This window comes from Tyto alba, unplaced genomic scaffold, assembly GCF_018691265.1.
Source record: "Tyto alba isolate M040663 unplaced genomic scaffold, T.alba_DEE_v4.0 Super-Scaffold_20, whole genome shotgun sequence".
Classification (NCBI taxonomy): Eukaryota; Metazoa; Chordata; class Aves; order Strigiformes; family Tytonidae; genus Tyto; species Tyto alba.
In genome coordinates this window covers 4,379,797-4,401,817 of record NW_024881283.1, presented here as the reverse complement: position 1 = coordinate 4,401,817, position 22,021 = coordinate 4,379,797, and the positions used below count along the sequence as shown (strand labels likewise).

At 44.5% G+C, this 22,021-nt stretch overlaps 1 protein-coding gene across 7 annotated transcripts in view; it reads left to right on the top strand.

Annotated features, from left to right (window-relative positions):
- The window catches only part of HIVEP3 (HIVEP zinc finger 3), a 272,629-nt gene that overhangs the window by 233,626 nt on the left and 16,982 nt on the right, over positions 1-22,021 (top strand). For all 7 annotated transcript variants that reach the window (XM_032987530.2, XM_032987532.2, XM_032987536.2 and 4 more), the window contains 2 exons: positions 12,327-12,502; positions 21,083-21,181. In XM_032987530.2, the coding sequence (XP_032843421.2) occupies positions 12,327-12,502; positions 21,083-21,181 (275 nt within the window). The remainder of the gene's footprint in view (positions 1-12,326; positions 12,503-21,082; positions 21,182-22,021) is intronic.

The following is a 22,021-nucleotide window of genomic DNA, read 5'->3' as shown; positions in this document are numbered from 1 at the left end:
TAGTTGCAGAAAGAGCTGTTTTGAGAACAAGAAGTATCTGTGTCAGGCAAGAGTCACTTAAAGTCAGATGGAGTCATTAATGTCATTCTCCGGAAATTGTTTGATCAATTCTGATGGGGGTGGAGGAGGAAGAAATGGGATTGAGACAGGTCATCTATGGGGATTTCCATGCTAGACTTTCTCTATGCATATTTTATGAATCAGCTGTATGAGTTTGTGGCGGTTGGATTTTTTAATCTTGTATTTTATTCTATTTGTATTTGATCTTCTAAAGGGAAAGGTGGTGTTGGAGCAGTGCCCTGGGAACAGTGTGCATGCTTACCCGTGTGGACTTTTGTATCATGACCTAACCTGTCTGACTGGTGCTGGGAAAAAAAGCCCAGCCTTGCATTAGCAGCCATGCAGCATTAATTTGTGCTAATAACATACAGGGAAATCTTTGGAAATGGGCTTATAGAGGTAGAAGGCAGATGTGATATTTGCTGTCATGTCCCTGTCATTGCAAAACACTGCAGCAGCTAATTACATTTTTTTCTTTCCTGTTTGTGCCAGTGTGGTGGTAGGATGCATGTGCTCTGCAATAACCGTCTGACTTTTGTGTGGCATCTTCTGAGGGTAGGGACACATGGCTCAATCATTAAACAAGAAGTGAGAGCCTGTGGAAGTTTTTGCATTACCTCTCTGCTCTTGCAGTTGGGTTTAATGGAAGGGAAGCCCAGAAGGGACTAATTAGCCTGTGCACACAGTCAATATAAATCCACATATCTTCATGCTTAGGTGGCTAAAGCTGACCACCTGGCAGGGATGATGCATGCAGGTTCCACTGAAATACTTTCACCTTTCAGTGACTGTACTTTCATTTTTTCAGTCTCGTTTCATCTCTAATTGGATTTTAGTAATCAAAGCCAGGTTTTCAGCTTGTATAAAGCAGCATATTGCTATTTACATTGATTTTTTTCCTGAAATAGATGTGTTTTTATAGCGGTTTGCAATGACAATTAAATGATTAAAGCGTAGAGAGAATGAAGTTGTATAACAGCAGATAAAGCCATAATGAGTATAACTGTAATTTTACTTCTAATAGACTGGAAGAGGTCTGATGACACAACCCAAAATTGAATCAAGCTTTCACTCAAGCATAACATTCAGAGAAGTAATATAAAACTGCACTGTTTTTGCAGTTTTACTCCCATATATAATGTTTGCTGGTATTGTGCTTGCTCTGTGTTGGATTAATTTAATTGAAGGAAGTCCCATGGTCTGTCTTGGACATACCACACTGCTCGAGGGCCAGCTTCGGGATCAGGGATCAGACAGACACAGCTGTTGGTGGAGCCATCCCCCTGGTGCAGACCAGCTCACGCAGTCACAGATCCTCTTGTTCCTGTAGCCCACAACACTTCTTCAATCAAAATAGTCTCTACTGGCAAAAGGATTTGCTTTTGCTGATGGAGAAATGCCATTAGAAGTCATTCTCTGGCCTGTGTTTTTATGCTAGTAAAAACTTGTGTGGATTTGGGTTGTTTGTGCATATCTTCTGTATTGCTTGCATTCTGGCTGTTTGTCTACCTCTGGAGACCACTCCCTGTGTGTTATAGAGGTGTCAACATTTTTGTCAGCTCTTACAGTGAATTCACAGCAAGAAGCTGTGTCCAGTGAAAGGTGCTTTAAAGGCTGAACATGCAGGAGATGTTATGTTGTTTAAATCCATGCCACGGTTTTGTGCAGGGTAAACTTACTTGAAGACATTGCCCATCTTTTTTCATATTTAGCTTAAATTTTCCACTTCTTGGTTTCACTCTGTAGTTCTTAGGATAATTGTCAATAATAAATGTCTCTTCATCCTGACCATCACATACAACTTTCCAGTTCATTAGCCAGTCCCTAGAACCGTCCCATGCTGTCTACGGTTCAGTACAATGTTTGAATCATTAACTTTTTTTTATGCTTTCCTCCCAGATTCATCTTTGCATCCATCCCCAGAGTTGTTGTTTCCCTTCCATTTTTTCTGGTTTGTTGGCACCATTCAAATTTTGAAACCCTAAAACCTGCACAGCATGTCCCAGATACGATCACATCAAGAGAGATTTCCTTTGACTTGATGTTTCTGCACTGACCTCCCCATGTCCTGGTGGTCTGGCTGCCTTGTCACAGGGCACTGCTATAGGAAGCGACTCCTGTGGCTTTTTTCAATGATATATGGGCTCTGCCAGTGTTCATTTTTTGTAGGCAGGCTGGAGAATCACTGATCTGCTTTTGGACAGAGCCTTGACCACCCATGGTGCTAGCATCACTTCTGAAGCAGCTGGCATGTCCCATGCAGCCCCAGTGCCACCGAGGTCGTGCTGACAGAGCTGTGATCACAAGGAGCACACTGTGGGGATACACCCACTTTATTGTTTCCCATTCAAAGAAAAGTGGAAAATTGCCTTAGGTAAAATCTGAGCTGTGAGGACCCACCAGGGATATTATAAAAAGCAGAAAGGGTAACTTAGGCCTGAGCTGTCCTGTGTGATCTTTTTTTTTTTTTTTCAGTGCCATAAAATTCGTCCTCCTATCTATGCTTAGTTTCTCACAGAGAGGAAATGAGCGGGTTGCATTTATTCCTGAAGTTGCCTTTAGAATTTCTTGCTGAATTGACGTGTGTTTTGCAGTCGTGGTGATCAGCATTGCTGGTAAGCCAAGGGGATGTTTTGCTCTGTGGGACACCAGCACTGCCAAGGAGTACTGGCTTCCATGCAAGCAGACATGCTGTCCTGAGCTTTACGTGTGCTAGTGACTGTATGAATGGTGTGCCTGTCCTCCCGTCAATGGCTAATCTCATGGCACGCAGCACAGAGGGGCTTTACATGCAAGAAACCTGATTGTTCTTTGTTCATCACCTCTTTTTACCTAAACAGGCTGGATGATCATAAGCAACATCTTCCCTTTTGAAGTGCTGCACATAGGGGAGGCTAAAGATGTTCCTGTGCAAAATGTTTTAAAGGGTTTGTCTGAAAAAGCGTGATCTGCTTTTGATATGACTTGATATAGAAATAACAATATTTGGTGCTCATGTAACTTCACCTGTTCAGTTCTCTAAGCAAGATTAGTCAATTCTGGTATATTTTAAAAACAGCAACAGGATGTCCTTGACTGGGACCTCTCCTGATGTAGGCAAATGGGGTTTCCATCTGCTAATAATGCATTCTTCTTCAGTGCTTTCCAAGTATTTCATAAAGATATTTCTTGATAAGTGACAAATAGTTGGTGTGCTGTTCCGTATGTTAATGGGGCATAAATATGAAATGTCAGCAAGTCCAGACCTGATGACACAAAGAAAATCACAGAAGTGTGTTTGTGAAGAAGTTCCCACTTTATGTAGTAAAATTAAATCTACAAAAATTAGTTACAAATCTATATATTTGTACCAATATCCAGTGCTTGGTCATGAGAAGTTTTACAGAGCCTAGGGCCTGGAAAGCAGCTCTAGACTTGGAACAAAAGTTCCCCTTATGGGATTGGCATGGCATCTTCACAAAGGGCTTGGTTTTAATGATGATCCTCACTGTCATCTCTCTGTAAAAAGACATACAGGTGCGTTTTAACACACTGCTCCACAGCTACCTGTGACAGAACGTTATCCTACTCTATGCAGAGAGGTAATGTCCCATTTCAACAGGAAAGCATGGCAAGACCTGTTCTTTGGTGCCAGTGCTGGTGGGCTGTCACACTGACAAAGCATCATTAAGAGCAGCTGCAAAAATTGAGGACTCCTGGTCTTCTGACAGGTCCTTCACTTTTCAGCAGGTCCCTCAAGCCCCTCTGACATCCTCTCTCAGTGCGGCAGGACTGGGGGGGGATGGACAGGAGAAACCCACAACCATGTTTATTTACACCATGCCTCTTTTCACACAGGTGGGCTCATAATCTCACCAGGCTGACTTTGAAAGTCCAGGGGATGCTTCTGCAGTTAGTCCCAACTGCAAGTGGACCACGAAGGGAAAGCAGTAAATCCTGGCTTTGGTTTGCTTAATCTAGTGGGTACTTCCTCTGCAAAGACCTGAATTGCACCTGAGATCTGGCCCTGAAAATCTGAACAACACTTTAAATTATATTTGTTCAGTTAAAGTGGATGTTACAGTGGGTAAATCTGTAAGTTTTCCTCCTTTACTATCCAGTAACAGTGTGAATTTAGTCCATGTCTGCTGTGTCGGAAAGGAAGTTTGTCCCCAAAAATGGGAAATTCATAGCTGAATATCAGCTATGTTTCCTGTTACAGACTTGCAGTAGCTGGAGATGGAGATGACTCTTAGCCAGTCCAGCTACCCTCTTCTGCATCTTAAGGTGTCTCACTTTGCTCAGGTCTCCTCCTTCCTCATGTATTTCTTTACCTGCCAGTCCATACTGTCACTTTCCAATCCTTGCTTTTCATGAACCAATCATATTACCTACATTTTACTTCATTTTAAACCCAGAAAGTATATAAGCCATCAGGTGTCACCTTTTCTTAAAGGAGCATGTGATTAGTTAGACTTTATTTCTTTCCTCCATATATATGAATATAAGATCATATGCAATCACAAAACGTTAACAGTTTTCAGTTCTTGTAGAAGTAAGGAGGAAGGTCAGCAGAACTGCTACCTTGGACTTCCAGAGGGCAGACTGTGGCCTGTTTAGGAGCCTGGTTGCTAGAGTCCCTTGAGAGGCTGTCCTGAAGGGCAAAGGAGTCTAGGAAGACTGGACATTCTTTGTGAAAGAAATCTTCAAGGCACGGGAACAGGCTGTCCCCATGTGCCAAAAGACAAGCCAGCGGGGAAGAAGTCTGGCCTGGCTGCACAGAGAGCTTTGGCTGGAACTCAAGGTAAAAAAGGCAAGTTTATGACCTTTGGATGAAGGAGCAGGCAACTCAGGAGGACTACAAGATGTTGTGACGTTATGCAGGGAGAAAATTAGAAGGCCCAAAGCCCAACTAGAATTTAAGATGGCTACTGCCATAAATGACAATAAAAAATTTTTCTATAGATACATTAACAACAAAAGGAGGGCTAAGGAGAATCTCCATCCTTTATTGGATACAGAGGTAAACATAGTGACAAAGGATGAGGAAGAGGTTGGGGTACTTAATGTCTTCTTTGCCCCAGTCTTTAATAGTAAGACCAGTTGTCCTTGGTGTACCCAGGCCAAGAGTTGGGGAGCAGAATGGGAACAGAATGGGGAACAGAATGGGAACAGGGATGGGGAGCAGAATGAAGCCCCCATAGTCCAATGGGAAATGGTTAGTGAGCTGCTACACCACTTAGACACACATGTCTATGGGGCCAGATGAGATCCAGCCCAGGGTACTGAGGGAGCTGGTGGAAGTGGTCACCAAGCCACTTTCCATCATCTGTCAGCAGTCCTGGCTCACCCAGGAGGTTTAGCAAATGTGACACCCATCTACAAGAAGGGCCAGAAGGATGATCCGAGGAGCTACAGGCCTGTCAGCCTGACCTCGGTGCCGGGGAAAGTTATGGAGCAGGTCATGTTGAGAGCTGTGACACGGCACGTACAGGATAAGCAGGTGATCAGGCCCAGTCAGCATGGGTTTATGAAAGGCAGGTCCTGTTTGACTAACCTGATCTCTTTCTATGACAAGGTGACCCGCTTAGTGGGTGAGGGAAAGGCTGTGGATGTTGTTTACCTGGACTTTAGTAAAGCCTTTGACACCGTTTCCCACAGCATTCTGGAGAAACTGGCTGCTCGTGACTTGGATGGGTGTACTCCTCGCTGGGTAAAAACTGGCTGGTGCCCAGGCCCAAAGAGCTGTGGTGAATGGAGTTGAATCCAGCTGGCAGGAGGTCACGAGTGGTGTTCCCCAGGGCTCAGTACCGGGACCAGTTCTGTTTCATAACTTTACCGGTGACCTGGATGAGGGGATCAAGCGCACCCTCCGTAAGTTTGTGGATGGCACCAAGCTGGGTGGGAGTGTTGCTCTGCCCGAGGGTAGGAAGGGTCTGCAGAGGGGTCGGAACAGGCTGGAGCGATGGGCCAAGGCCAATTGTATGAGGTTCCACAAGGCTGAGGGCTGGGTCCTGCACTGGGGTCACAACCACCCCACACAACGCTACAGGCTTGGGGAAGAGCGGCTGGAAAGCTGCTGGGCAGAAAAGTGCCTGGGGGTGTTGGTGACGTCCGGCTGAAGGTGAGCCAGCAGCGTGCCCAGGTGGCCAAGGAGGCCAGTGGCATCCTGGCTCGTGTCAGGAATAGTGTGGCCAGCAGGGCAAGGGAAGGGATCGATCCCCTGTACTCGGCACGGGGGAGGCCGCACCTCGAAGAGTGGGTTCAGTTTTGGGCCCCTCACTACAGGAAAGACACTGAGGTGCTGGAGTGTGTCCAGAGAAGGGCAACGAAGCTGGTGAAGGGTCTCAACCTGTGAGGAGTGGCTGAGGGAACTGGGGATGTTTAGTCTGGAGAAAAGGAGGCTGATGGCAGACCTTGTTGCTCTCTACTGCTACCTGAAATGAGGGTGTAGTGAGGTGGGTGTTGGTCTCTTCTCCCAAGTAACAAGCAATAGGACAAGAGGAAATGGCCTCAAGCTGTGCCAGGAGAGCTTTAGATTGGATATTAGGAAAAATTTCTTCACGAAAATGATTGTCAAGAACTGGAACAGGCTGCCCAGGGAAGTGTGTAGATGTGGCACTTAAGTACATGGTTTAGTGGTGGATTTGGCCGTGCTAGGTTAACAGTTGGACTTGATGTTCTTGAAGGTCTTTTCCAACCTAAATGAATCTGTGTTTCTATGAACAAACTTGGAATGGCGATAGAAACTCAGGGATGAGATGAGCTGTTTTTTCCATGTGTTTCTTGTTACCCCTTGTGCAGAAGAGTCATAATCAAAGCTGCAGGTTTTTGAATCAGGCACCAAGTGCCTGTGGTCAGCAAGTTTGTTGTGGTGTCTCTCTGCTTTGCCCTTCCATCCTGCAGCCACAAGCAGCCATGGACCTGAAATGTGTAAGGAAGCTGATCACAGCAGCAGTCCTGAGAAGGACCTGTGTTTGTAATATTTTAATCTGCTCTCCACTATCAACCATGAGAGGGAGGGCTCTTGATAGGGCACATCCATCCAACTCCTCTGCATCAGCAAAGAGCCCCGTGCGCTGGAGACATTGCAGCATGTGGAGATGGGAGCAGTGGCTGCCCAGCAGCTCGTCCTATGCCAGCAGCATGTGTTGATGATTAAGGGAAAATTTAATACCTCTTGGCCTTTGTGAGATTCCCCATGAGTCCAAGCCAGCTACCTATTTTTGGATAGATCCTGATTTGTTGTCATGAGTCCACTCAAAATGAGGGTTGCATTGCTTCAGGCACTGTGTTGTACCTGAAGACAGTCCCTGCCCCGATGTTTACCAAGCAGCAAGAGCCTTAGGTTTGCTACCTGTGAGGTGGTCATGTTGGATAGTGTAATTCTTCCAATGTTAAATCTTGAGTTGCTGAGGCCAAGATGATGTACATAGTTACACCTGCATGCCAAGCTTCTTTGCATATGTCCGCTCTGGGTGGTGGGGGCTCATTCAGCTCAGACTCTTGTCTTCTGCAGTTTCACTGGAGATTGGCAAGTGCTGTTTCCAAAAAATCCATTACTTCAGAAAGGGAAGAGAGGATTTCTGTGCCAGGTCCTCCCATATCCATACCCAGCTCTTTTTCTGTCCTCCTGTATGATTCTTCGGAAGTTCGCTGTTTGTCTTGGTGCAAGATCCCTGTCTGGTAAATTGGGATAATAGAAGGTTTTATGATGCTTTTAGAAACCTGGAAATGACATTGTCTGGTCTGGATTTTGAAAGAAATCCTTCTGTTTGTTCTGCTGTAGCTTGGCTTGAGTTAAGGGAGATTTCATAGTAACTGTCTGGCCTTAAGGACACACCTCTGTGCACCTTAACATAGGCTGTAATCTTGTGGGGTCTCCCACCCTGTGTTTCCCTAGGGTATGCAATGGGTAAGGCCAAGGACTTCTGCTGCACATGCAGATTCAGAGTGGATATTGCAGGTGTAACTGTAGAAGTGGTCTAATCGTCTAGTAGGGAGCTGTGAGGCAATAAACTTACTGGTAATGAGTGGCATTATAATAGTTACGCATTTATCAGCGATCTGGCAAATTTTGCAGGTGGCATAAAACATAAATCAGATTAATTAATACCAGGGTAGACTGTCAGGGACTTCCGAAGGTTTTAGTCAAGCCAGGTGAGTGGGCAGCCTAATGACAGATAAAATGTGCCATCAATAAAACCAGAAGACTTACACCGAAGACAACAGCTAGAGCTACTTGGTTCACTTGACTGCGAACTAAATGCAGTGGCTCAGGAAAGGGATCAGATGACCGATTCCTGTTACTATGTACCAGAAATCCAAAAGGCAAACAAGTGAGTTTAACTAATGTCAAAACCAGTCAAGGAAATACTTGTTCGGTTGCTGCAAAACTAACCAGGGGTGTTCTTCACCATAATACATTATTGAGCTTCAAATTCTGGAAATTCACAAAATCAAGCTGCCTACATATGACTTGCAAATAGTGTAAGTGCAGCTGCTGTGTTGAGGCTGTGACCAGCAAGGTCACGTCGGCAAAGACTTTGCAGGGCAAGGTAAATTCCTGGTGGTTGTAGAAACCAGGAGAGAAGGGGTGATTCAGCCCAACTGTGTCTCATAGTGAAGGAATGAGTCCCCCAGAAACCTGCTCTCCCTTCCTGCCTCTGAACCACCAAACTTCCTTCCCCTTTTGCTCTCCAAGGTTTTATCGTGTGGTTTTCAGCCACATGAAGATTTTGGATGTGGCTTACAGTGCTGAGAAAAAAAAAAAAAAAGGTGTCTGTGGCTAAAAAGGATAGTCAGATACTTGTAACAGCAAATATTAAGACCTCAGCCTCGTAAATCCTGCAAAGGAATAAATGCTTCATGGTTTTAGGTTTAAGGGAAAGAGCTGAGACAAAGCTTTCTCCAGGTTCCTGTTTTCCCATTGTTTGGTCCCTTGTGACTCCTGACAGTGATGCCCTGTTTTCGGGCCATCAAGTCTCTGAATCTGATACTGCCTACGGTAGCACCAATCCTGCCATGGCTGTGCCATTTCCTCTTGCTCTGAAAAGAGTAGTGGTTGCACAAAATTCAACAGATGTGCATTTTCTAGCAGAACACAGAAAATAACCTTTCAAAAACTGCATCAAATAACTGAATTTTTATCTTTTTGTGTGTCTTTTTGAAAGAATTATTACCTAAATTAATGTGCAGGCTCATAGTGGCCAGTTAGTTTCCTGAGTTTCAAATCATCTCGGTATTAGATGGGAGCTGTGACACTGGAAGAGGTGTAAGTTGCTAACTACAGGATTATGAATTCCACAGTGCTCTGGAAGAGAAGCCCAGATTTGCTGACACAAACTCCAACTGTGAATGTTAGAGGGATCTGGTTACAGCAAACATTACGGAGCGGGAAGATCCTTTGTGCAGGGTGAATCTTCACGTGAAGTGAGCTGTCATTGATTTGTCTTTCTGATGCAAATCATATGAGCATATTAGATCCACAGAGAAACCAGTGTCATATTGAAGTAATTATCTCCATAAACATATTATAGCCTTCGATGTAGACAGATGGCATTTGCAGCAGCCTTCTCTATGTTATGGCAGTATCACCCCCCTTGCTTTCTTCTTATTGTTTGGTTTGGTATTTCTTGAGGTTACCTTTCTTTTTATGTTTCTCTCCTCTCCCTGTGTGTTTTACACATGGTCTCAGGGAGCTGTAGAAAAATCTCTGTGTTAAAGGATGGCTAAGTCTCAGAGAGTGTCAGATAAACTGCGATGTCTAATTTCAGATTAAATCACGTGTCCCTTTTTATCCAGGAAAATCCAGCCTGATAGCTTTAATGAGGCTGATGAAGGGACTGTTGGACACAAAGAACATGCTTAGAGATTTCCATGTGAGAGTGTAATTAAGGGTAGTGAAAGTACAAGGCTGATAAAGGAGCAATTTCATTTTTTAAATGGCAAGGTGATTACCAGCATAATGACAGAAGGAAAGGAGGGCAAGAAGGAAGCCCCAAATACAAATTTGAACAGAAGAAGAGAAGTCAGGATTCCTGGGTTCATTTTGCTCCTTTTGCTACTTTAGCGTTATGTCACTGACTGAAGGAAGAAGGGACATTGGCCAACCCTAACAATTAACTATGTGTACCCTGGTATCTGTACGGTTAAATGGAGGTAGCTGGACATACTGGGGTGGAGGCTGACAGTCGGTGTGTGCTCTTCAGACACCAGCTCAGTCCCCTCTGGCCAATGAGAACCTTGTGATGAATGGGTTTTGATGTTGTTTTTTGGGGGGGAGGAGGGCAGAGAGGAAGGCAAGAGGGTAGATGGCATTGCCATCCGTGGCTTCCATTAGAGGAGATAGAATAGAGTATCTGGGCTACCAGATGACCCTGGTTACGGTCTGGAGAACCTCTGCTGATGCTGAAGGACAGAAATACAAGCTGTTCCCCCATATGTAGCTGTTGGACACCAAGACCTGGCTATGCTGGTGCTGCTGCTGGTATTTCAGGCTAGACTGGGGCTATCTAGACTCCCATTTCTCCCCTCTCTTCTCTAGTCTGTGTCTGAACCTGCGTTGAATATCTGTGACCTCATCACCTCACATGAGCAACTCATCATCGTTTAAGCATCTGCTCATCGTTTAAGCATCTCTCCTATGGCTCAGCCTGCCTCTTACAGCTAAGACTTTGAGTCAGAAAGACCAAGACTTGGCAGGAGAGGAAGGGTTTAGTCCAGAACTCACATCTGCCAGGTGGATTATTCTGAATTTCTGAATCTCCCCGGAAGATTATTTTGAATTTTGTGTGCAGTAGGTACCCCAAACACTCACATGAAACTGAAATTACCTGTACACTTCCTAAGTGAATGAAATAAAATGGAGCCAAGGCCATGTGCATTTTGCCTGGATGGGAGATCAGGGGGTTCATGCAGTGTAACTTACCTGCTTTTAAGTCCACATTTGTGTGTAACTGAGATGTATTTTCTTGGATGCATCCTGTGCAGACCATGCCATTATCATCCTATCAGTTCAGGGCTGGATTCATGACCTTTGTGTATTTTTTACCCAGTTTTAAATGATCTTTTTTGTTTTGCATTATAAATCCATAGGGTTTTTTAGGAGTGACTATACCTTCATTTATTCAAGTGCTTAAGCTATTCCTAGTGCTGCTGTTTCTGTTCAATTTCTCTTCAGTCTGGCTGCTGTTTTCTCACCATTCTGGTTTGGAATAGGCTTTATTGGGAAGATACTAAAGGGTGAATAAAAGGTGTTGTGTGTCTTTGGATTCCCTATTAAGATGCTTTAGAAGGCCTGATTTTCAAAGGTGGATGTTTGGAGATTGCTGAAGACCAGACATAATTCATACCGGATAGAAAAATAAATTGCAAGAAGTACCATGCTTCAAAAATTTGGTCTCTTAAAAATCTGAGGGGACCAATTTTATGTTACCTTATTCTTCTTGTGCTGCAAGTACAGGAAATTACAGACTCCATTTGCTAAGCGGCAGGAGGCTAAATGATTTGTCTCAGTCTCACAAATATTTTTCAAACCCCCATCATGTAGCCTTCTCTATGCACTAATGCGTGAACAGCAAATAAATGAATATACAATGTGAAGGAAGGATGACCAATCTTATTCTCTTGGGTAAACCTAAGTCATGATATTGTGCCAAAGATAAAAGAGCCTGGAGTCTGTGGTGTTTACATTTAGTGTTAGCACGATATATTTTAAAAAATGTATGTTTTCCTCCCTTTGTGTCCATTCTGGGTGTCTCATTCTAGCAGGAGTCTGTGCAGGGACCACAACTTGCAGTGTGGCATCACAGTCTTCTCAGATGGCTTTTACTGTTGTCCCAACAGGTGGGAAAGGTTGTATCACAAGAGGTTTAGCTAGGATGTATTTTCTTAGTACTTTGCATAGTACAGTGACAGACTGTGCATATTTTAAAACACAGCACAAGCTGAGAGAGAGATGATTTAGCCAGCCAGGCTGGACTGTGACATATCTTATTCAGACTATTATGAGTGCCTCAATTTGTGTTGGAGGATGGGGAAAATCAGGACATTTGTGTGACCCTGTGACTTATCTCAGACTGTTCCAGAAGAGGAAGTAGGCATCTGGGCAAAAGCTTTTGAAGATATTTTCAATTTAGCCTAATTACCCAGAGCTAGCAAATGGTAAATGAGACTGGTGGTGTCAATAACATGCTGAATTAATCCAGGAAAGTTGTGACTACTTTTGAGGTGGGAATCTTCTTTTTTTTTTTTTTTTTTTTTATCATGACACCTGTTGCTCATAGGTACAAATCAAACGAAGAGTATGTGTATGTGCGAGGCCGTGGAAGAGGGAAGTATGTATGTGAGGAGTGTGGAATTCGCTGCAAGAAACCCAGCATGCTGAAGAAACACATTCGCACGCACACAGACGTCAGGCCATATGTCTGCAAGTACTGTAACTTTGCTTTTAAAACCAAAGGTAAGAGACAGTCAGCTCCTAGCTCCTCTGCTTAGTATATTGACTTACAAGCCTTCTCGGGGGCGCTGGCAAAGGGGAAGGGAAAGCCTTCCCAGGGTCTGGAAAACCCCAGGAGTTGGAGGGAGGGGGATGAGGGAGTCTTAAATTGGCTGAAGTTTTCAGAAGAGCTGCATTAAGCTGATATGTGTTGCAGTGGAGAGCACTGGCTGCATGTGCCAGCCTGCAGCAGAGCATTTGCGCCATCCTATTTGTTCTTCTGAAAGGGAATAATCCTGAAATACAGCTTTGCTGGCAGGGATTTATAAATAAAACCACCCCAGAATGAGAGCAGGACCTCCTGGGTACAGGCAAACATCCCTGACCAAGTACCTGGAGACAGTCTTTGGGTGGTTTTTTTATGCTAGTGCTCTCAAGATCTGTTTGCGCTGCACATTTTCATCCTTCGCAGTTGCATGTAGCTTCAACATTTTCTATATCATATCAATAGACTTTTTCTCTAAAGACCTCCATTCCAGGACATCTAGTCATTAATGATCCACAACCTCACTACCACCAGATATTCTTTGCAAGCGATCTTCATCATTGCCTCAGTAAGCGTGCGAGTGAACTCTTATCAGGAACATGCAAAACCACATGCAAAAAAAAGTCTCTTCCAAGAGACTGTGGGTAAAGTTTTCAAAAGTGCCAGTGTTGCCCAGATCCCTTTAACTTCTCGTAAGAGTCTGGCACCATGGGTTTGTCAAATCTCCCCTCCATCTTTGGTTGCAGCAAATCTTGCAATAAAGATGTCGAGTTCAGTTTCTTGATTATAGTTTGAGATAAATATAAAATGTCCGTTGTCTGTAGCTCCATTGTTGCAACTCTCAGATGATGACACAGCTGGGAGAGCTAATTACTGAAGGAGAGCGTCAACCCCAGAACAACAGTGCTAGCCAGGGAAGCGGCACAGCATGGGTGTGGGGAGGAGGCACTGGGTGCTGCGTGGAACGTGGCACGTGTGCTTGGCCAGGAGTGCCAGGGGAGGGCATGTCCGTGCCAGATGAGTGACCCAGATGCTGGGTGATTCAGAGTGGGCAGTGCCTGGAGCTGATGGCTTTGTTGGTAAAACTGGTAGGCGATTTCTGGGTAACGACGTGTTGGTAATCACTTGGCATATGGGAGCAGGAGGAAGTGATACCGAAATTGAGGCCAAATTGTCATCAGACACATACAACAGATCCGAGCAATGGTTCTTTCTCTCCTTCCCAGACTGGAGCTATTTCTGATTCATTTTCTTTCTCTTTCCCTCTTACTTTTGTTAACTTTGCTCTGAGGTTTTTCTTTGAGAGGTGAATCCATTCAGCCTCTTCTGTCACTTCATCTTGCTCTCCACCATGCTTCTGTTAGGCTTTTATTCAGGATGCTGCAATCAAACCATCCTTTTCACCATCTCTGTAGTTGCTTTGCTCTTCATCTCTGCTTCCTTGAAGCACACAAACTGTTAGCACTGACTGTGCCGATTGCACATTGAAAATAGACACTCGCTTCCAAGGGGCTTCCCTTCTTTAGCTCTGCAGGGGACTTGCATGAGGGAAGGTAGCATGGAAATGCTTCCTTCAAAAAAAACCCCACCCGGTGATAGTATTTGAATGAAAAACTACGCATTTGCCTGTGAATGCATGAGGGCGCAGAACTTCCCTAATCAGTGATTTCAAGACAAATAGTTGCACGATGGTAACTTGGGATTGCATGAAAATGGCTCTTTGCTGGAAAGGGGTGACGGTCAGAGCCCTGGCTGTGTCCTGTGGGCATGCTTATACTCCATGTAACTTTGCAGCACTTGAGTAAAAGCGGTTTGTTTTGCTGATGATGGGGACACAAGGACCTTTGAAACAGTTACTGACGAGTGAGAAAAAGATCAGCTTTGTGTGCTGATAAAATCATCAGTTAAAGTCCAGTTACAGAATCATCACTGTTGGTGATGGAGGGTGAACCAGAGGGCCAGGAGTTTTGCAGAAAGGGATGTTTCACAGCTTATTTTGCAGAGTCTAGAATAAGTTTGTTTGTTCCCTGATTCATTAGGATCCTCCTTCCTGGTGTGCAGTTTTGCAACCACAGTTAATTTCAGAATGAAGAAGCTGGAGCTCTCGCTACTGGACTGCACTTGCAAAAATATAAGCTGAGTTGAAGCTCTTTTAGAAAACAGCTTTCCAAAGTTAATTTTAGCCTTCAGCGTAAACTCAAGGGGGATATCTGTGGAGCTGTCTTCATTTTGGCTGTGGTAGATCTCTCCAGCATGATCTAATGCTCTAAACTCTCAAGTAGGCTGGAAGCAGTTAAACTTTTTTTTTTTTTTGGTATTATTATTATTATTTTTAATGAGGATCTTTATCTGTTTAAAATGTACCTCTCCCCCCGCCGGCCCCGGAAAATCTGTATCTTTGTTCCAAGAACTGGGAAAACTTTCGCAGAAGAAAGAGCTTTAAATATTTTTCCCTTTTCACTAATTATGCTGCTTGTCTGCTTTTTGTGCATTTCTGTCACTGAAAATGAAGCTCTGGATTACAGAACTGCAGGGAAATTTTTTTTATTATTATTTTAAAGCAGATCCATGAGATTTTTGTGTGCTCACTTAGCTGATGGAAACAGCAGTCTTCGAAATTTGGTTTGTAAAGATTTATTTGATTTTACGTTTCTGGACCAGATATAAACGTGCCTCTTTAATGAGGTGTCTCTACCTCCACTGCAGTAGTGGTCTCCTAAGAGGTTTGTTACCGTGGCCTCCAAGAGGTTGTTTAAAAGAAGTTAAGCAGCTTCTTCATTGTTTTCTTACCAGGAAGGAAATGAAGAAAAAGTTGCAGTCTAACAATTTTCCCTTTCAGGAGGGTCAGGGAGAGCTTTTCCCTTGACCACCTTCCCCGAGGGGACACGGGAGCTGCCAGCCCTCCCTTGTCACTCACCTCCAGACCCTCGAGGGAAGCGCAGCTCCTTTCTTCGCTCCTCTTGGGTGACCTGGGGATGTGGCTCAGTGTTGGCACATCAACTTCCCTCCTGGGCAGATATTACCCTTTTCCACAGCTATATAATGTTCTTGTTCAGCCTCACTTCAGACTCTCACGTCCTGATTACTTACGATTTCTTAAAATTTCTGGACAAGGTGTATGGGGCAGCTCACTGTGTTGATGTCTCTGCCTTTGCTTGGAGGTCAGAAGGGACAAGGAGCTTCATATTCATTTAAAAGATGCTTGTGTAAAGGACATCAGTGCCTTTTGGCTGAAGATATCAATTTGATAGTCTAGTCCACTCACAGTTTCCAGACACCAGACTTCTTCATGTCCTCAGCCATAGTCTTCCTTTAATGAATTAGTTTGCAGTTCCTTAAATCAGCATATGACAGGCACTGAGGTTATTGAACATGTTAATATATTAAATGCATTACCCCCTCAGCCCTTAAAGGCAAGGTTACGGCTGCACAGTTTATTATTATTACTGCTCTAGCAGACTCAGCGCTCTGCTAAGCCTCCTCTGGAAACTACAGTGCAGGTCCAACTGGCGGAAAGCTCCAAAAGAATTAACTGCTGTTATAGCAGGGCAGATTGATATATAGATTTGCAAAATGTCACTGCACCCTGTGTGTGCTGGGGCCCTTCCTTACCAGCTGGGAAGAGGGAAAGGGTCTGAGCATCCCTATGGAGCCACTGCTGGGAGGAGGATTTGGTCCCCATGCTCCTTGGGATGTGACAAACCTCTGATGGGATGAGGACAGTTATCCTCAGGAATTTGCTGCCCACTCCCTTACACAATGGAGCGTGAGACGTGTCGCTGGGAACAGAAAATGACCCAGTGGTCCAGACAGGAGGCGGAATACTGCAAGCAAAAGGCCTCTTTAACTTAACAGGGAAAGGTAAAAAAGAAAAAAAAAAAAAAAAAAAAAAGGGCTGGAAGTAAAAGACTGGCAAATTCAAGTGAAATATTAGCTGTTATTTTTTTAAACAGTGAAGCTATTAAGTCTCAGCACAAACCTCAATGGGAAATATGCTAATTCTCTGTGTTTTGAAATCTGCAAATCCAGTCTGGGTACCTTTCTGGAAGATTAGTTTTCGCCTAACGCAAGCTGATAGGCTTGATCCAGAAGATGGCTATTATTTTATAGCCTGTATCAATACAGGCAGGCTAGATGTTCAGATTCTCTCTTTTAATCTTTAAGTGAACAAGTATAAAAGATAATAACAAATTTTTTTAAAATTGAAATCTACTGCCCAATAAATTGTATAAATTAAAGCTTTCCTTCTCATAGAGTCTCACTTGGGGACATTATCTCCATGCCAAGACCTAAATGAAGGCCTGTGCATTATTTAAGTCACACATAAAACCTATTTCAAGGGTTTATCGGGGACTAAGAGTATTGGCCTGTGGCTGGTTCTCTGTGTGTGAGTGCGTTTCACAGCAAAATGGGAGTCTGCTAGTTACAGAGTAGCTGTTGCTCTCCTTGCATATGATTTTAAAAGAGGAATATGAAAGTACTTAAGTCCTGGAAAGCTGTGAATGTTTGTATCACAATGTCGCCTTGGATGCTGAGATCATGCAGTTGGTCATCTGTTGGGGTTTTTTGTTGTTGCTGTTGTTTAATTGTTCACATTTAATAGGAGAAATAGAAAGTATGGTGTGTGCCCAACACAGACAGGGTAGTTTTCCCAGCAATTTTAATGTTTCTGTTTTCTATGGTTTGCTTTAACTCCGCCACCTTTAAATATGATAATGGATAGTCTGAAAAATTAATTTCCCTCTTTAAATTTAACTGGAAAATCACTTCTAGTCCCTATTAAGCTGCTTTAAGTGCTTTTGAAACACTAGAGTTTTAGCTTTCTCAAAACAACACAAGTATTTAATCTGCTTTAAATCCAGAATAAGACCTCACAATATCCGAAGAGCTTAAGCAGCCAGTAATACATAGTTATAAGCAGGTGTAATTAGAGAACTGTGCTGATACTGTGTGTGTTCCTCCAATGCAGCCATAAGTGGGATGGGGTCACAATTTTCACTGATTCCTGAATTTATTTAAATATAGCCAGTTTATTTTAAATCTGGGAACTTTTAGTAAACAATCCTTAAGTGAGAACCAATTAACTGATTAGGATTCAGTATAACTGTCCTGCTATTTAAATCCAGTTTTCCCACCTGCTGGTTTCTCTCTTGCTCCTTCAAATGTTTTTTTCTGCTGTTTCCAAGGAAGCAATGCTATGTGGATTTGTTTTTTTTTTTTTTTTTAAGTTGGGAACCAGGACTCCGTAAGGCAACAAGTAGATGTGAGTTCTTCCTTGTAGGATTCATATCCAGCTTTTACTTAGGCAAAGTGGTGATTTTACTGGAAATTTGCCGAAGAACTTTAACATTTAATCCTGCCAGCATTAATTAAGGGGTCTAAAAACACAAACTGTAAGAACCCTGATAAGATAAATATCATTGCCCTCCAAATTGCTCCCAAGATGACAACTCAGCTTCTCAGCTGGTGTAAATAATCCTCAAGCTTTTAAGTTCCTTAAAATTATGCAAACTTAGGTCAGAGGAGAATCCGGACCACTGAGTCTGCTTTCCCTAAAAGGATAGCAGCATCCCTATTTTGTTGGACTCTCCTCCTGGTGTGTGTGCAGGGTGCTGTGCAGGGATGGATGGTGCACCAGGGGCATTCGCACCTTTGCAGGCTTATCTTGCTTATCACTGCGTGTGGGTATTACCTTAGCTAACCAAATGAGAATGAAGGAAGATGGAAAGCAGGGTAGAAAAAGGTAGAAGGGGAAAGAAAGCAACACTTGCTATGAATTGGTCCTTTGGTGTTTTGGATAAACTCATTCGCACAGGGAGTTTTGGCATTGCCTGTGCAGTGCCTTCCAGCTCACGCCTGTGCAGGCAGCCTGGGTGGGGAAGGAAGAGGAGAAGCCATGGTGTTGCCTTGCACAAGGACAGTTGCCTCCCGCGAAAGAAAGCAAAAAAGGGAAGTGACGCTGATGGCTTCTGGCAGAGTGTGTCAACCCGAACCATTGCTCAGGGTGGAGCTGAGTCAAAGCAGAGGTGCGATGAAGTGATGGGTGGAGAGCTGCAGGCTGCAGAAGCTCCCCCCGTGTCTGCCCAGCTCCTGCAGCAGCAAAAGGGAGGATGTGTTTGCTGCCAACGGCACTGGAGCTGAGGCAGCCGGGAGGACTTGTGCGTATAACCAGCCTTCAGAGACCTGAAGTGGCCACGGTGGCCGCTGTATGCCAGTGAGGAGTCCTTCCCTCGAGTACGGGGTGGCTTGCCCAAAACACTGCATTCAGCATCATATCCCCCATCACCCCTCCCCGATTAATGTTGCACCCTCCTGGTTTAGCCAAAGCCAGACGCATGTAGTACAGTGAATTTATGAGCTTGTTTGGGGGATGTGGTAGCACCAAAATGCCTGGTGGCCCTCCACTCTCCATTCTTGCCACCGTGGGGCTCACAGCTGAATTCCTGAGGTGCCACAGACCATAGGTTAACCAACAAACCCCTGCTCACACCAGGCATTTACTTGGGCTTATTTTCTGTGTTTATTAACATTGGAGGGAATCCAGTTAGGGATTTTGCTGTGGTAACTAAGCAAAGATGGGTCATTTTTGTCAGCCAAGATGTGATGTGCTGTGATGGACAGGCAGCAGCAGCAGGGTTTGATTTCAACAGACTGAGTCAGTTTGTCTTTTTGCGAGTTAGGTCCAAAATTAAATTCCAGTTCCATGAGGCCACAATTTGGACTCATTGGATACTTTTCAGTGAAACAGTTTTTCACTTTAAAACAATGGTGATTCACTGGAACCAGAGGTGTCCATGAGAGCATGCTCTTGTCTGACTGGGTGTCTTTGGGTCCACAACAAAACTCCTGGTCCAAAGCGGAGAAAGAGAGGTCTGATTTCGAGTAAGGACCTGAGCCAAGCTGGCCTCATCCTCATACCTGAGTGTCCTGTCCATGGGACTAAGGGTATTTAGGCATGAAGTTTAAAAATAATAAATCTCTCTTATTGGAGCTGTTTTGCTGCATTTAAATTATTAAATATCCTTTGAATCCACATCCTAGATGGGTGCCAGATATGCAAGGATATATAGTCAGCCTTTGTCTCTCTTGGTCTTTCCTGTTGGATCTATTCCATTTTGTATAAAATGGGCTAAATAAATAATTCATGGGCTAAAGAGAAACTAACTTGGTAGCTAGATGGTTATGGCACTCTTCTGAGATGTGAGGGCGTCACGGGCAATTCTCTGCTCCAATGAATAGTTGTTTATTTATTTATACTATCCGGAGCTGCGGGAGGAGAGGTTGATAGAGGCCCTCTATACTCCCACCCAGCTCAGGGACCCGGGGACTCTCTGGATTGCAGGATGCCAGCTGAGGGACCTTAATCCTCAGCTGAAAGTTATAATAAAGTGCGAGAATTCATTTTTTTTCTTCAATTTTTTTTTTTTTTTTTTTTTTTTTTTTTGGTGAGAAAAACAAGCCTCGTGTTCAGCAATACTCTCAGGTGTTAGCTAACAGGAAGGCTGATGGCACATCATATTGCTGCAGTGAATTTTGAGTGCTCAGCCAGCTCTTGGGCTGTGCTGGGAAATTAAACAGCCCTTGGTGGAGCTTCAGAAAGGGCCCAGGTTTCTTCTCATCATCAGCTCAGCCCATAAAGTAGTGTGGGAGAGTAAAGGGAAAAATGGGACATTTTTCTTTATTTCTCCTACCCTTTATTTTTCTCTCCTTTCCACCTACCTACCTTTTTCCCATCAAAAATGGTTCCCCTTTGCTCAGTGTTTCCTTTGGCTATAAGTAGGGTTAATAACTGTCTAATTAACCTACCTGTAGTATGGGAGTTAGAATTAGAGAGGTGCCCTGTGAGGGTGGCATGCCCACGAGTTATCCCATCACGCAGTCGCAGAGCATTAACCAATGCCCCCCACCCCCCGGACTCCCCTTGCAGGGGCTGCTCTTTCCATCCTGGCCCCGAGGAAGCCTCGTTAGTGCTCAGCACATTTTCTCAGTGCTGCACAGGGCTTCAGAGGGTCTCCATGACTCTTCATCCCCCTGGGGGGAGGGTGATTGTAGGGTTCTTCCCTGTTGCTGGCATCTCGAGCACTCATTTTGGCAGTACACTCTGCCCCGTGGTGCTAAGGAGCTCCTCACCTCCAGGCAGGTGACCCTGTGTGCTGGGAGGTGATGCTAGATTAAAATGTGTTTCTCTTCCCTCTTTTTCCACCATTTTTCTTTGCTGAACCATCACAGCTGAAAGCAGTCCAGGACTTTTCTTCCCCCAAAACCCAAATGTGTGCCCCAACTTTTTTTTCAGGTTGCACAACACCTGAAAGGTTGCACAACCCTTCTAGCACCTCCTTCTCCAGCCCCGTACAGCAGCAAAGCAACAAAAGGGAGGATTTAGCCTTGTGCCACAGAGTATTTGCAATGGATAGTGGTTTGGAGAGAGTCAGAGGCCTCCTTTGTCCGTTGTGGAGACAGATAATTAACCTGTTACTGCTGAGCTTGCATAGTGAAACAAAAACAAAAAAGAAAAAAAGAGCTATATTGACCAAAATATGTTTTCTGCTTCTTTTCAGGGAATCTGACTAAACACATGAAGTCAAAGGCCCACAGCAAAAAATGTCAGGAGATGGGCGTGTTGGTATCTTCACTGGTGGATCTGGAAGCCGAAGAAGGTAAAATCCTTCACATTATAAACCTGCTGTTGCTGCTAAGAGAGAGAAGTATCCATTCCGGCAGGAGACATGCTCTGCAGATCATCCCTTCGAAGATGCAGAGTAGTTTTGTTCACCCCGTGCTCCTTCCAGCACCCAAGGGGGGATTTCTGCTTGCATGGGGTGGGTTAGGGGGCCATCCTGGGAGGCTGCATCCACGGGACAGTCTGTGAGCCCGTGTCTCCATGCTGGGGGGTGAGCGTGTTTGTCTGAAGTATTTTGGCTGGCTGCAGACAAGAGGCAAGAGTAAACAGATGGGTAGGGATCATCCTGCGTTTGGCCCAGCACTCTACATGTGGGCTATCTACATAATAATAAAGAGTGGGCCTGTGGCCTGAGAAGGTGCTGCTTGGTATTTTGGGGTGTCTCTAGTAGGGAGTTCAGGAGGCTGACTGCCATGCTCTGGAGGAGTTTGGTCTCCCCTGGCTATGGAGGGAGTCTCTGAAGCAGAAAAACGAGACCCACCCCTGAAGATGCATTGCATGAGGCTGTGAACCCCCACTTTGCTGCTGCAAGCACAGTCTGGTGGGTAAAGGAGAAAACTCAGTCCTGACACCCCTGGTTAGGATCTGACAGCATATTTTACCGCAGCTGAAGTGGTGAGAGTAATTGGGGGGGTGACCCTTCAGTGCGTGGCCCACGCAGGCTGTGGTGAGGTTCTTGCAGAGGGGATGCAGCCCAGCAATACAGGACCCTAATGATTTGGGGATACCTTCCTCCTGAAGGGGCCTCCAGAGAAGGACTTTCCATAAGGATCATCTAGTAGGGACCTCCCCGTCTTACTGGGTTTGGCTGATTTTG